The following is a 14935-nucleotide window of genomic DNA, read 5'->3' as shown; positions in this document are numbered from 1 at the left end:
CTTCTCTGCTTCACAGAGGAAAGTGCAGACTTGTAAGGGCTCCCCAGCTGTGGGTGGGTTTTAGGGATGCCTTACCTCTGTACTAGTTCCTTCCTAGTCATGGAGAGGGTCTCCTTCCCACTAACAGCAGCAGGAAAGTAATGAGATGTTTTTTTCAGTCTATCCTTTTCTGATCACAGAATGCACCCCTCTGCTGCATGCTGGACAGAGGTAGGATGCATGCAACAGGTAAGACTGGAGCAAGCAGCCACCCTTACCCTTCACCCCTAATTCACACAGGTTGTTTTCCTCCAAAGGCCCTATGTGTTGCCATTTGTCTTCTGTACTGTTGTTTGTTCATATTCGCAAACTGCCCTGTACTGTTTGTGCAGCTCTTTGCGTACACAAAATACTTACGAGCACCCAGCCAGTCACTTCGTGTTTCTCAGGGCCCCCTCGGGTCTGGATAGCCAAGTTCTCCCGGTCCCCAGGCAGGAGCTCCATCCTCTGGACACCATACTGTCCTCGAATTATCTAAACAGAAGGGCAGAAACAGGTAAGAATTGCAGGCTTATTTATGCTGGAACTGCTAGAACCACACCCGCACACAGACAAGATCAACGCTAGTTTTACATGAATGTGTTTTTCCTAGTGTCAGCATTTCACCTTACTGTCCACGTGGTACTGCCCCAGTGCCTCAGCATCTGCACTGAGGCTGTGTTCCCCTGGCCTCAGCAGGAACAGATAGAGTGGCATGGTTTTCTGATACGGATGGTGCTGGGCAGTGGGGTGTGCAAACATACCCTGCACTGACTGCACTGACTTGGCCTCACAGAACTCATGTGCGTGTTCCCAAGGGTGTGTTTAGCCCATCAGTGCAGCAGCCTGCAGCTGCTGGCAGCTGTACATCAATCCAGTTCAGCAGGCTGGAGCAGCTGCCTTCTGGCTTGGGACTGGGAGACCACCAGGAGCTGACTGTTGGCCTTGTTTGGAGAGACTCCCCCATAACTTCCTGCTGATCAGGCTTTTTAATTTGGCAGCAGTAGAGAACTGAGTGTCCACCTGCATGACCTATCCTCTTCTCAACAGACCAGCAACAGCCCTGCATGTTTCTGCTGCAGCAAAACAGGCTGTCCCTCCTGGTGGCCACAGCATCGAGGAGAAAACAGCAGTGCAGCCTCTCCCCAGTGCTGTGTATCTGAGCACCGAGCCAAGCACGGGGTAAGTGGTACTCAGCCCTTGTTATCACCGTGTCAAGCAGTCTCTTGGCCATGAGGTAGAGGCACAAAAAGCAGAGTAGCATTGACAGTCAGTATAAACTCAGCATCTACTCATAAACAAGCAGTAAACGCTGCCTGAGTCAGCATGCCCACATTGCTCACCCAAGAGTCTGCTCTGACACCCCTATGAATAAAGCTTACTGTCTTAGAGCAAATTTTGGGCCAATCTAGCTTTTTTAGTCCATACTAGCCTTAAGCTAGTATTGTTTCAGCTTAATTTTAAGGCCCTTCACAAGTGTCCACAAACCTGTGGCACTTGAGGAGGCTACAGGGGCTGTGCTGTGGCTCTCAGCCCTACGGCTACGATTTTCTCTGCTCAACACTGGCCCCTGTCCAAAGCCAGATGTTACCAGTGCTGCCAAGATCAACATGCTGCTGGCTACTGGAGACAACTGCCCCATGTGGTTCCTGTTCCCGACGATGTGGGCGATGTCTAGCCACCTCAGTCACTGCTGCCAGCAGGGTGACAGCAGGTCAGGGGACATTCCCCGCATGCTCCAAATATCAGGCACTACCAAGAGAAACATATTCTGCCTCGGGATCAACAAGAGTTTAGAAAAAGCAATGACTAAAGACTAAGCAAAACCAAATGTTTGGGGGTGTACAGGACTGCACAGATGAGAGAACTCATCAAAGAGGTGTGTTTCTACAGAGGGATCTGCTACAGTCCTTATGCTCACCATGCAGTTTCAGCTGCCTCAGGTTTGCTGTGCTCTCTGAGCTCCTAGCAGGACCCTTACCTTGTTCCAGATGAGGACAGGAGTTGGGATGCCAATGACTTCACAGCTCAGGTAGATCTGTGCTCCTGTCACATTCCAGATATCCTTAGGAGGAGTCACAATGGAGGGTCCTGCAAAAAGGGAGAAATGCTTTTAAGCTTGGGGTGACTACAAGCTGTCTCCTTGCTGAACTTTTTAAGTGGGCCAATCTGATGGGTTTTGAGGATGGGGTGAAGGAGATCCCTGCTTGGAGCAAAGCTTGCAGGATTGATCCCACATCAAAGCACTTCCCTCTCTGAAGCAACACAAGCATCCAGCCTTAAGCTGTTTAGACTGAAACCAGACAGAAACTCAAGTGTTGAGCAGTTCAGATCAGTCTATCTACTTGCAAGACTGAGGTTAGAGGTAAGATAGTGTTTGTATTCTGTTATCTCAGGGACTGAACAGGCCTGTACAAACTGGCCTGGATGTGCTTACCATGCAGTCACCAAGCCAGCTGGCAGGGAGGAAAGGACCCCCAGGAGACAGGGTGCATCCCATCACTTTCTCATGCCATGGAGAGCTTGGCCAACTTGGCAGCATCTTTCTCCCTAGTATGATTTCAATCCCATGGCAGCTGGCTAACACAATTCAATGTTACGCTGCTCCTGTTTTACCTGTATGCAATACTCAGCCACAGGAGGTTGGCTGGAGGGTGGCAGAGCTCTCCCTGGCAGGAATCTGGGAAAGGACTAGGTAAATGCAGAGCTTCTTTTCCCCTGAGAGCTCCAATTCCTGGTTAAACAGAGAATTCCTTCCAAAGCAAGATGAGAACAGAGTTGTTTTGCAGATCTGGCTGGAGATGTTTACCCCTCAGGCTGAGAAATGTTGGAGATGTAACCCATATCCCAGAAAGGGAAGAATGGCCTTTTTTATTCAATCCCTCTTTAGTGAGGCTGTTTTACAAAATGCAGCTATTAATTCCCCATAATAGGAAGTGCAGACCAAAGGAGCACACAGTGTTTATTTCCAGTTATTGAGAGCTTTAAGAACACAACAAACAGCTTTCCCGCTTCTGCTCTGAAGATGCAGGCAGTAACAGGAAACTAAAGCTCCCATTACACTGCATCAGGAGAAGGCATTTCCTATATGCCTAACTGAAGCCCTTGGGTATGCTGGCTCACAGACCATGGCTTATTCTCAGCCCCATAAAAAAGGGGCGGATTTGGGTCCTGATGCTCCTTATGGGGGTCCTGAACGTGCATTGATTTCAGCCCTGCGTGTGCACTCCCCCCTACAGCCATCACAGGCAGTGGGGAGCAGGTTTCCAGGTGCATCCCACCGCACTAACATCTTCCAGCAGAAAGCTGGTGTCTTTTTCCTCCTCAGGATCTGGGGTCAGATCCACACTGGTATCACCAGCCAAAGGGTATCAGCCATACTTCTATTCTAACCCAAGAGATGCTGAGGTGGCTCCCCACTCCTGAGCAGCTGTTGTGATCCCAGAGAAGTGTGTGCTCTTCTCTTTTGAGACTTCCCTGTTCAGGAATGACTGTACATGGCCTGCTGGTGGGAAGCTGCTAAGAGACCGGGGTGGCTGCCTTCAATATTCTCTGTTACAGAAGTTTTCCAGTTCTGGTTTTGACAGGAGGCAGCTGCAGAGAAGCAGAGAAGTTTTATGTGTAGCCCTGGGCGATGGTTGAAACCACTCCTAATGGTCAGCACGGGTGGTTTCCTGGCAGATACCACAACCCAGGTGCTCCTCATCTGCACAGGGCTGAGTCAAAAATTTAAGCAGCATTTCATTACATGCTTATCCATTTGTTGTGTGTGCTGCTTCGTGAATTGATTCCTGTGCACCCGTCAAAAGAGGGGTGTGTCAAGAGTCACAGCACCCTTTCCCTTATGGAAAAGTGCTGGAGTTATCCTTGCCCCAGGTGGCCCAGAGCAGATCTGTACCACAGCAGCCCATGCCCAGCTCTGCACTCTCAGCAACACCCCGCTGAAGGTGTTCCCCTCGAATACACCACAATAAAGGGGGGGTGACCTGCACCCCCAGCCACAGCCTGGCCCCTGCGCAGCAGCGAGGCTGTGGCCAAGCCCAGGGCATTGAATCCCCATGACGGGGCCACCTCAGGTCACACACTCTGCTCCCCTTACCCAGCACGAGGCGGTTTCCTGCACAGCCCAGCTGTTCTTTTTCCGGTGTCCCTTAAACAATAGGGACAACAGTGCACTTGGAAGCTCCGATGGGACCCTATGTTCCCAGGCGGCTTAGCTTGCACTTAGCTCTCTGAGGGCCTCCAGCTGATGTGCACCCAGCAGAGCCTGCTACGGCTGCTGCCTTCTGCTCCAAACATGTACAACCCTCCACGTGCCAAGTGCCCTTCCTAGGGCAGAGCTCAGGGCCTGTCCCCAACAGGCAGGGCTATGTCTGCCCCTGCACGACACCATCCTCTTTATCACTGGTTACTGAGGTTCTCCATGAGGCAGGAAACACAGCTGCCCCCCAAATGACCACCATCTCCCACCACAGAAAAGGAGAGATCTTGACTTATGTTAAAAGTCAGGTAGATTTTAAGGCACTGTTATGCTCTTCCAGGATCTGGCTCAACTCTTCCCTGGCTGGGAACTGGCAGCATTCAGTCCACCACTACATTCATTGCCTGAGGTCTCTCAGTCTTGGCTGCTGCTGAGTTTCCCTCTTGCCCACAGGTGTTTGCTTACCCTGCCAGGAGCATATCACACAAGGATTTTTCAGCAGCAACTGCTGGCAGGGGTAAAGAGAGAAAGAATGTCTACCCATCTCCCAGGCAAGGAGAAATTGTTTATCTTCTTGGAAAGAAGTGCCTGCACAGCTTCACAGCAAAGCTCTGGCTGGCTTGGCACAGCAGCCACAGCACAGCAAGAGCCTGACTTTTAAAAGGCAGTCCTGAGCTCGAGCTCGGGATGTACATCCTGATCTAACCAGGCAGAACATGACGTTCTGCATTTGGCTGCAAAATGAATTGGAAGCATCCACAGGCCTCCACCTCTATCCAGCACAGCTCTGAGGCCAGGAGGGAATACACATCCTGAGAGATGCAACAAGTGTCATGGGAAGAGTCACTGTGGACTCTCCGGACGTTTGACTTTAATCCATACAGCCAAAATTCTAGAGTTGTGTTTCTTCCGCCACTAAAAATAAATGAGAAAGGCCAAGAAGTCAGTAGATTTAAAGTCAAATCACAACAGGCCACAGCAGTAGCTAGACTCCTACTACAGTGGGCTGACACTCTTGTGCATGGCCCTCACCCTGCTTATTGCCTGTGCTGGTCCCACTCACTCTCTCCCACAATCCCCCAGAGCAGACAGAGCTGGATAGATGACACAGCAACAAGAGATGCAGAGGATGGCAGAGCCTTGCAAGCACTTCCGAAGATATGAAGACACTCCCCCCTCCAAGTCACCCTCTTGCTTTGGGAATTCTTGTGAAGGAAGCAAGGCCACCATGTGTTCACCAGGGCTGGAAACAAGCCCACCCTGTACAGAGCAGATGTCTTGATTCCTGCCAGCAAGGAGACCCTCAGCCATCATCCTACAGCCTGCACCTTAGAGGCCTTGTTGCTCTACTTGCAGCACTGCCCCCAAGGGGGAATGTTTCTCCATCTGCCTCCCTCGGGCTGAGGACCTGAGGGCTGCACCTGCTGATGGAAATGGTCATGGTCATCACGATCAAGGTGGCCAAGTGGTCTCCACTCCCCCCCAAGGCCTGCACCACGGGCACTGCTGATGTGCAGATGCTCCCTGCAGGACTTGCCCTGACTGAGCAGAAGCTCCTTGGCCAGGAGGACAGCCCCAGCTCTTGATGGAAATCAGCTGCTCTCCACAGGCACTTCAGGCATTTCCTCAGCACTCTGCCCATTGTTTGTTAAACAAATAGCTCTCCCCAGCTCAGGATGGGGCTTTTTACAGAGCCCCAGATCTCATTCACCCCGGGAGAGAGCCTGACCATTTGTGCAGGGACTATTTTTTTCTCCAGATTGCAGGGAGCTGACAGCCTGCATTATGTCAAAAGCAGCAGCTGGAGAGGAGTTCCCATTGCTGTTATGTAGTTGCTTTTCTGCTGCAGCAGCATGTGGCAGAGCCTGACTTCCTCGATGAGGATGTCATTTGGCATCTGTTCCTGAGACCCCTCCCCACGCCAGGCACCTCTTCTCTGCTCAGCCACAGCAGGCAGAGACCTGGCATCTCCCAGCCCACCCATCTGCCTCTCACTGGTACCTGGACGGTCTGTCACAGCTCAGGGTTACCTCGTCCTCACCGATCTTCCTTTGGTGTCCACACACACAAATAAAAACTGCACAGCAAGCAGAGCAGTAACTTTTCTGCTAAAATCAAGGGGCCTACAGGTATGTCACTAAAGGCAAAAATAAGCTGGACACTAAGCACTGTGGGTATGCCCTGGTGCTTGGGTGTGTGCGGGAAGTCCAGAACACGAAGACGCGAAGCCACGCACCACATGCTGAAGCTCACACAAAGCCACGCACCACACGCTGAAGCTCACGTGGGTGTCAGCTTGATTCCCAGCCAGCCCTCACGAGCACTGCTGTGCCACAGCCCCAGGTCAAACACAGGCTGGGAACACTCCCTGTGAGACGGCTAACCAAAGCAAAAACTAAACATTGTTCACTCTAACAAGCTATTGCAAGTCTGAAAATAGACTCCAGTCTCCTAAGTTGCTGGCAAAGTATTTTCCCTTCAAAATTACTTTATATGGAAAAGGGGAAACCTTCCATAAGCAGCATCTACTCATTTTAGCTGGCATGGCCTCAGCTGCTCCCTCCCAGGTCAGTGCTCTGTGAGAGGCAGCAACATATAGGAAGTGCTTTTGGCCTTCCCCACTCCCAAAGCTGCCTGCTGCTTTCTTGCAGACTTACAGGCCTTGTTCTTTACCCCTTTCTGAAGGCATTTTTCATCTTCCTTTAACCTGGCTTTGAAGAGACTAAGGAGTTACAGAAGGAAGCTCCAAGACATCCGCACCAAAGTAGATGTCGGATGCTATGTCTGTTTGGATGCTCCACCTCTGACTTCAGCAGCCCAGTGACCCTGGAAAGGCTGAAAACGCGAATGCAGCTTTGCCCCAAGTCCTGGAGGCTTGAGACTGAGTCAGCGTGAGGAAGGGCCCTGGGCCACCATCCATCTGCCATGGAGCAACTCCTGCTTTCCACACCACTAGGCTCAGCAGGGAGCAGACCAGTACCACTAGAAATCCCACCCCTGCTGATTTACCATGGTTTGGGAACGCTGCCTTCAGAGACCTTGTGCATGACCTTTATATCACAGAATCATAGAATGGTTTGGGTTGATCATCCAGTTCCATGAGCTAAAGCCTGGAAAGAATGTGAAAAGCTTGCAGTGGGAGACACAGAAACAAGGCATGGCAGCATTTATGCATGGAAAAGCAAGCAGGGCTTGCAAAAATCCAACCTGATTAGACTTGTTACGTAGTAATCTCCTATTTAGTTGTAACCTCGATCAACCTCAGCCCAACAAAGGATTAAACACATTTTTTTAAACACAGCATGCCTTTCCAGCATTAGAAAAAACAAACATGGGGTGGAATTTGCTGATTAGTAATCAGCAAATCCTAGTGAATTTGGACATGCTATGATGACTGAGAATGAAGACATAGGTGAAATATGGGATCCTCCTGGGCAGTGAAGGTTTTGCATAGTCCCCAGAATACTGCTGCTCTCCAGGACTCTGCCAAGTAATATATTAAACAACTTCCATAGTAGATTTTAGCATAGTAACCATTAAAACTCAAGCTCCAGTGAACCAAAACTTTTTCATCTAACTAAATGCCTTTTAAGGAGGAATTTATGGCCTATGCTACAACTGTGGAAAACCCCAGTTACACATGAATTTTAAAAACACTAGCAGTGTTTTTAAACACTGAACAGCAGTGAACAGCAGTGCTCAGGAGTCAGTCCTGAAGGGCAATGGAGTCCAGGAAGGCTGGATGTGCTTTAAAAAGGAATTTTTAAATATTCAGGAGCAGGCTGTCCCAGTGTGTAGAAAGACAGGTCACTGGGGGAAAAGACCAGTGTGGTCAAACAGAGAACTTAGGAAAAAAAGTGAATCTACCATCTCTGGAAGGAGGGTCAGATAACTTGGGAGAACTATAAGGATGTTTTGAGGTCATGTAGGGCCAATGCCCAACTAGAACGCTTTAACCTCTTTATTGATGATCTGTATTGAGTGCACCCTCAGTAAATTTGGATGACACTAAGCTGAGTGGGAGTTTTGATCTGCTCAGGGATGGGAAGGCTCTTCAGAGAGACCTGGACAGACTCGGTCAATGGGTCGAGGACAAACTCGGACAAACTCATTGGACATGAGGTCCAATAAGGTGAAGTGCCAGTCCTGCACTTGGGTCGCAGCAACCCCATGCAGTGCTACAGGCTGGGGGAAGAGTGGCTTGAGAGCTGTTCAGCAGAAAGGGACTCAGGGTTGATGGTTTACAGACGGCCCAATATGAGCCAGCAGTGTGCCCAGGTGGCCAAGAAGGCCACAGTGTAGCCAGCAGGAGCAAGGAAGTGATCATCCCCCGTACTTGGCATTGGTGAGGCCGCACCTCAAGTACTGCATTCGGTTCTGGGCCCCTGACTTTTAAAAGGACATTGAGGTGGTGTAGCGTGTCCAGTGAAGGGCAACAAGGCTCTAAAAACGTCTAGAAAACAAACCCTGTGAGAAATGGCTGAGGGAGCTGGATTTGTTTAGTCTTGAGAAGAGGAGGCTCGGGGGGACCTCATCACTCTGTAAAACAACCTGAAAGGAGGTTTTAGTGAGGAGGGGCTGGTCTCTTCTACCGTACCTTCAGTGAGAGGACCAGAGGAAATGGCCTTAAGCTTAGACAGGGGAGATCCAGATTAGATATTAGAAAAAAAATTTTCACTATTAGGGTGGTCAGGCATTGCAATAGGTTGCCCAGGGAGGTGGTGGAGTCACCATCCCTGGAGGTGTTTAAGGGGTGTCTGGATCTGGTGCTGGGTGAAATGGTTTAGTGGTTTAGGGGTTACCAGTGGTAGTGCTGGGTGGATGGTTGGACTTGATGATCTTAAAGGTCTCTTTCAACCTTGATGATTCTATGATTAAACCTTAGCCCTATAAACTCTCTCACAAAATCCCAAAGTGCTGTGTGCTGGGAAATCAAGCACCACACTGAAAAATATCACATCCTCACATCACCCTCCATGTGAAAGGACCCCGTGGTACCAAACAAAAGGTGTAACCCCACCACGCACCTGCACAGCCCTGCTCTGCCACAGACTCTCTGCATGCAGCACAAAAATGCTGGCAAGATCCACCTGCAAGCACAACGCTGTCCTTTGTGGTAGAAGACAGCAGGTAGAAGGCCACTGCTGCACTGCCTACTCCCATCTGATGCAGAAACCCAAACCAGCTTCTCAGGACAGTTAGAGAATTTGATTCATTTCCAATTACAGATGACTTAGAAAAAACTTGTCTTTCACCAGCAAAGACAAAACCATGTATAAAATGTGGAGATTCTTTTAAGTCCCTTAAAATCCAGGAAAGGATGAACAGGAGGAAAGAACTAGGGCAATCTAAGCCATTTGTTAACAAATCTGGAAGAGTTTCTTGCAAAATGTGATTAGGTATGAACTAGGCTTTGTGGTGTCTAAAAGAGTTAAGAGCCTTTGATTTTAAGGCAGGTGTATCAGGAGAAGATGAGCCAATGTCAGTGATAAGAGCAGTCTGCCATCTCCCACAGGGTTTTTTCCCAAACCCCTGTTTTTGCTCTACCCTGTTAGTGGATTAAAAAAATAAAACAAACCACCCTCAAAACTAAGATATTTCTGGCAAAACCTCAACAGCTGAATTTGGATGGAATGACCCAACAGATGCGATCTATGTTTCTTGTTTTGAAGTTGACCTGTGGGAACTTGGCACCTCTTTGCTTGCAGTGCAGATGTAGCTTTATAATACACTGGAGCATCAGCAAAGTAAAACCACTGATGGGGTAAAGTGACAGGAATTTGGGGGCAGGGTGTTGGTGTTACTTGTCCCTGGGGCAGTCAGTCTCCATGAGAGCCTGGCAGTCACAATCCTACATCCATCAATCTGTTTTTTAAGCCTTGTGGACAGCCAAGAACCTCACACCCAGATTTTCCTGAGCCCCAGAGCTGGTGGGTGGCACCTTACCAAAAAAAAGAACCTTCCAGGAGAGATGCTGCCTGGGCTTCTGAGAAGCCGAAATGATACCTCTCTGGAGGGAGCGCACAGCTCCAGTGACTGGGATCTATCTCCTTGCTGGTGAGATTTAGGCAAGTTTAGTCCTGGTTACAGTCAGCTTTAAAAGAATCTCTCCTGGTTCTGCTGTTCATAAGCTCTGCAGCCTGTGGGATGGATGCTGCAAGGTGCTGAGCCCTCATCTCCATAAGAAAAACCACTGCACATTTCCAGTGCTGGGAAAAGACTTTCATGGAGCTGTGGAGCTTTAAACCACATTCAGATCAACAGAAATAAAGCAGACTGCTTGGCAAGCCAGCAAATTTACCCTTCACAGAGAGAGGCCCTCAGTTTCCACCTCCAGGAGGTCTTTGTAGGTAGGTACAAAGCAGCACCAGTTCCCTGGAGAGTGAAACACTGTCTCTGATGTCTGCTGAGAGCCGCTTTGTGGTACGCTGACTGGGCAAGGACGGGCACTTGGCTTCCACTAGGAGAGAAGTGAGCACAACACACAGACAAATCCTTGACCGACAACAGCAAAAGCACCAGAAGACCCCGACCCTGCTGGAACCAGTATCGGGGACTTCAAATCATTAGGCCTTTGCCTGTAATGAGGCAACTTCACCAGTATTTCCAGCAGTTACAACATGTCTCTCAAAGCAGGTATTTGCTGGTAGCTAATGATAACAGAGACTCGGGGGTATTTGTCCCTTCTTGCACTGGTTAGGCAACAAGTTCGTGCCTGGTATTTTTCAGCTCAGAGAGATCGTCGTGCCAGAAATCCGGATAGCTTTTTTGATGGGGGTTGATGCTTTGAGGTTGTTTTTCTGCCTGGCTTGAGCTGAGCCATGCAACCCTAATTCTTTTTGCTAGCTGGCTTTGGAGGGCAGTGGGTACCACAGTCCTCCTGCCCCAGGTCCTAGCTGGCAGTAAACAGCCTCAGTGTGTGCACTGTGTGCAAAATGAATTTCAGCCTGCATTCCTGAAGCCACCAACTCCATAAAGAGGCTCTTCTGAACATCTGTGCACAGCTGTGTGACAGCAGCAACAGAGGGCAGCTCCCCAGCTGTCAGAGCAGCCTCCCATCCTGCCAAGGGTCCACCAGAGGAGGCATCCCTGTACCAGGCTCTGCATCTGGACCTGCCCTACCTGCAGGACCTGGCAGCAGACTTAAGTGTGGCTGCATTTTCACAGGCAGAGAGCAAAGGGACAATCCATTTAAAGGCAATGTTGGAAAACAGATGGAAAACTTCACAGCATCCATCTCCTGCATCCTCAGCCCTGGGATTAGCTACAAAGAGGCTGCTGGGGCACACGGGTAGAGACAGGATGCAGGTAGTGGCTCCCTAACAGGGAGCAGGGCAAACCCAGAGTCAGCTGTGAGTGCAAGTGTGAGAGCAAAGTAGGAGCTCAGCCAGGAGAGAGCACCCTGGCATCACTGCTTGCTCCCCCAGAGCAAAAAAGCAGGCAGCTTTGCTGTACCCTGCTGGCACAGCACTATGGCAGCCAGGCAGCTTCAAGGAGTTGGCAATCAAGTAGGATGCCTTTTTCCAGACATCCCCAACAGTCCTGCCCACATGCAACCCACTCCATAAAGGATTGACTGGATCCCTGCACCTGCAAGTGCACATATATCAAGGGTTATTTCCGTCCTTTCAAATTCTTCTCAACTGTGTCTTCCTTTGCCCTCCAGCAGGAAGTTTTGGCTGCAGCGGAAATACCTTTTTCTGCATGGCTTCACGATTTTTGTACAAAGAACACAGACATCACATCTGAGAAGTCTGGGAAACAACCAAGGACAAGGTCAAGGCGAATTATGCAGGGCCAAGAATGGGCTCATTTCTTTTGCTATTTAAAAACAAAAGAAACATCCAATTGGACGTGCAAAACAAGCCCTCCCTCTCCAGGAACAACAAAAAAAACCCCAAAAACCACTCCCCCCTGCCAAAAAGGGCAATCAAACACAGTTATGATCCACTGCTGGAAACATATTTTTCTGGATCTCTTCTCAGAGATTCTCTTGAAAGGCTGCTCACTCTTGGACCCAAAGGATGTGGTCCTTATAGTCCAATGAGGGAAAGCAGACATTTCAGAGCCAATCTGCCATAAGCAGGAAGCCCAAGTGCCCTGTCACCCAAGAACTTCTTTCTGTGCAAAAGATTTCACACAAATGACTGATGCAAGCAGGATCCTGCCTGTTTGTGGTCTCCCTGTGCAGGATTCCAGCTTAGATAGTGCCTTAAGGAGATCATATCCATTTGTGGTGGGAAATAGCAAAAGCTAGAACTCCCACAGCATCCAGGTTCTTCTAGAAACCCAGAAAACTGCTGTCTCCTATCTAGAAGGATACTGGAAAAGGCTCTACACCCTGTGGGGATGATTGGATGGATGTTCTCTCCTGTCATTGTTTCAAAATCTGTATAGAGATTACAACTTCCCACCCCTTCCCACCCAACAGTCCTAACTGCCAGGAGGCCCTTAGGGCTACAGAAATACTTCCAGATGTCTACCACGTGTGTGGGATTAGTCCTTGCTTCTGTTGCAAGTCACAGAGCAACACATATCACCAGAAGGTGGTCCATGGCACAAGAAAGGTTCATGCAGCCAAGGGAAATCTCAGAAGAATTGGTTGCATCACCAGTGCTGAGCAGCCCACATCCATCCTGCTCCCTTCCCCAAAATGCTGGGTCAGAGCTCTCCCAGCAGCAGGAGCCAAAAGAAGAGCAGCTCCCCAGAGTGATGGAGGAGGGCACATTTTGCCAGTGGCTCAGCACCACATACTCCAGTGACGTTCTTAAACAACAGCCTGTTTGAGGCTGGCATGTCAGTGGCCTCCCACCATCCTCTGCCCAGCGGCTCATGTTTGCACTGACCTCATCAAACTCTGTCTCCAAGCCCCACCAAGTTAATGCAGATAAACACAGGGAAGTGAAGCCAAGGGTTGGGACAGTATCTTAAGAATATCCATACCTGTTCTACAACAAACTCCCAGGTGACTTTGGGCAAGACAAGTGAGAACACAGCCTTCTTCTCAAGTATACACCTGAAGCATGACCTCAGAATCTTTCAAACCCATCTGCTCACTTGTCTGGGCCGGCAGGACCAAGTAGCAAAGATCTTTAGGACTGCTTTTTAGGACTGCTGTGACCATCTCCTGAGTCTGCTGGGCAGGAAAGGCTCCTTCCAAATAGCAGACAGAGGCATGGACTGAGACCTTTCTCATCTCACCCCACATTACCCTGAGGGCTGAAACTCCTTCCCTTCAGGAGTTAACACTATACCACAGTGTTTCTGGCTAATATGTAAGCCTGATGTTTTGCACAAGGTTTGTGAAAGGCCACACAGGCCATTTAATGGGCAACATCAAAGCACATAACCTAATCCTTACCCAGCCTTTCATGCCTTCCTTAGGAGTTTCGGAAACATTTTTTTGCAAACATACTTGGCCTCAGTTATGGGAAGAAAGCAAAGGAGGAGGTGGAGGTTGTGACCTGCACATACTGTGTTTATGAAAACACTCCTCCACCAAAACAGCACTGGCGCTGCAATACTGTCCTTGAGACGTTCAGTATATGGTTTGCCTGATATATCCCATCCCTCCTTCCCTCCCTCCCTCCCAGCCAAATGCACTCTCAGAAGCCATAATTTCTAGTAGAGGCTTTGCAGCAGAACAATTTCTTCCTTGAGCACCATCCCTAAGAAAAAGCTTAGGATGAATCAAGCTCCTGGCTGGAAATGTTTCAAGTGCAAACCACTGCATGCAGCTCACAGGAAAGTCACTGCTTGTTTTCATTTTGAACCAACACAAGCCAGTGAATTTCTGTTGCTTTCACATCCATTTTATCATTTCCTTTCCTCGCAGGTTGCAACCTTCCTGGTCAGAACTCTCCCCTGGATAAGCTCAACCCTTTTGTCCCATCTCACAGGAGCGCAAATTGCAACCTGCAAGGCAAAGTACGAAAAGCGGGGCCGCGTAGTTCCAGCGCCGCTGGAAGCCAACAGCGAGTGCCCAAGTTCCTTTGCACTTCTGTGGCTGGTCTGAAGTGTCACTCCAAGTTTAGGCAGCGCCACCCGACTGGGACTCTCCGGTCCATTTAAGGTGGGTCTGAACTCAACTTCACTCTACAAAAGAGCACCCCGATGGGACCAAACAGCAAGGAGGAGCACTCGGGAGGCGCAGCTTTTTCCCCGTGCAGCCGGGCGGCGGAGCGGACATCCCCCCCTCCCGCACCCCTCTCCCTTCCCCGCACCTTGCTCGCAGGCTCCCTTGCTGCGCTGGCTGATGGCGGGCTCCCCGCGGCTCTGTGCGCGCAGGCTGGCGGCGCGGAGCTGGCAGCCGCTGCCGTAGGTGAGCCCGTCGCTGCCGCACACCGGGTAGCGGCTCTTGCAGAGGCACACGCCGGGCGGGCCGGAGGCGGGGAGCCCCGGGCCGCTCTTCGCCTTGCGGCGCTGCCGGCTCTTCACGCACTCGAGTCCCGGAGCGCAGCGTCCTCCCGCGGCGCCGCCGCCGGCCCCGCACGCCTCGCCCTCGCCGCGCCCGCACTGCCAGCAGCACCCGCAGGCGTCCCGCACCCGGCCCAGCGGGCACCCCCGCGCCGGCAGCGCCGGGCATCGCGCCGGATCGCAGGGCCCGCAGCCCCCCGCCGCCACCCCCGCCGGGGCGGGCACCGCCAGCGCCGCCAGCAGCGGCAGCGGCAGCAGCAGCAGCAGCATCGCGGAGGGCGGCATGGCGGCACGGCGCCG

At 50.7% G+C, this 14935-nt stretch overlaps 1 protein-coding gene across 2 annotated transcripts in view; it reads right to left on the bottom strand.

Moving 5' to 3' along the window:
* The window catches only part of IGFBP7 (insulin like growth factor binding protein 7), a 17012-nt gene extending 2077 nt beyond the window's left edge, over positions 1–14935 (bottom strand). For both annotated transcript variants that reach the window (XM_027731777.2, XM_027731776.2), the window contains exons 1-3: positions 14443–14935; positions 2000–2109; positions 397–513 (exon numbers count right to left, since the gene is read on the bottom strand). In XM_027731777.2, the coding sequence (XP_027587578.1) occupies positions 397–513; positions 2000–2109; positions 14443–14920 (705 nt within the window). In that variant the 5' untranslated portion in view covers positions 14921–14935. The remainder of the gene's footprint in view (positions 1–396; positions 514–1999; positions 2110–14442) is intronic.

Source organism: Pipra filicauda, unplaced genomic scaffold (assembly GCF_003945595.2).
Source record: "Pipra filicauda isolate LSUMZ 115617 unplaced genomic scaffold, ASM394559v2 scaffold252_size1811890_pilon, whole genome shotgun sequence".
Lineage (NCBI taxonomy): Eukaryota > Metazoa > Chordata > Aves > Passeriformes > Pipridae > Pipra > Pipra filicauda.
The sequence above is the reverse complement of the archived record's forward strand: the minus strand, read 5'-3'. Positions and strand labels throughout refer to the sequence as shown.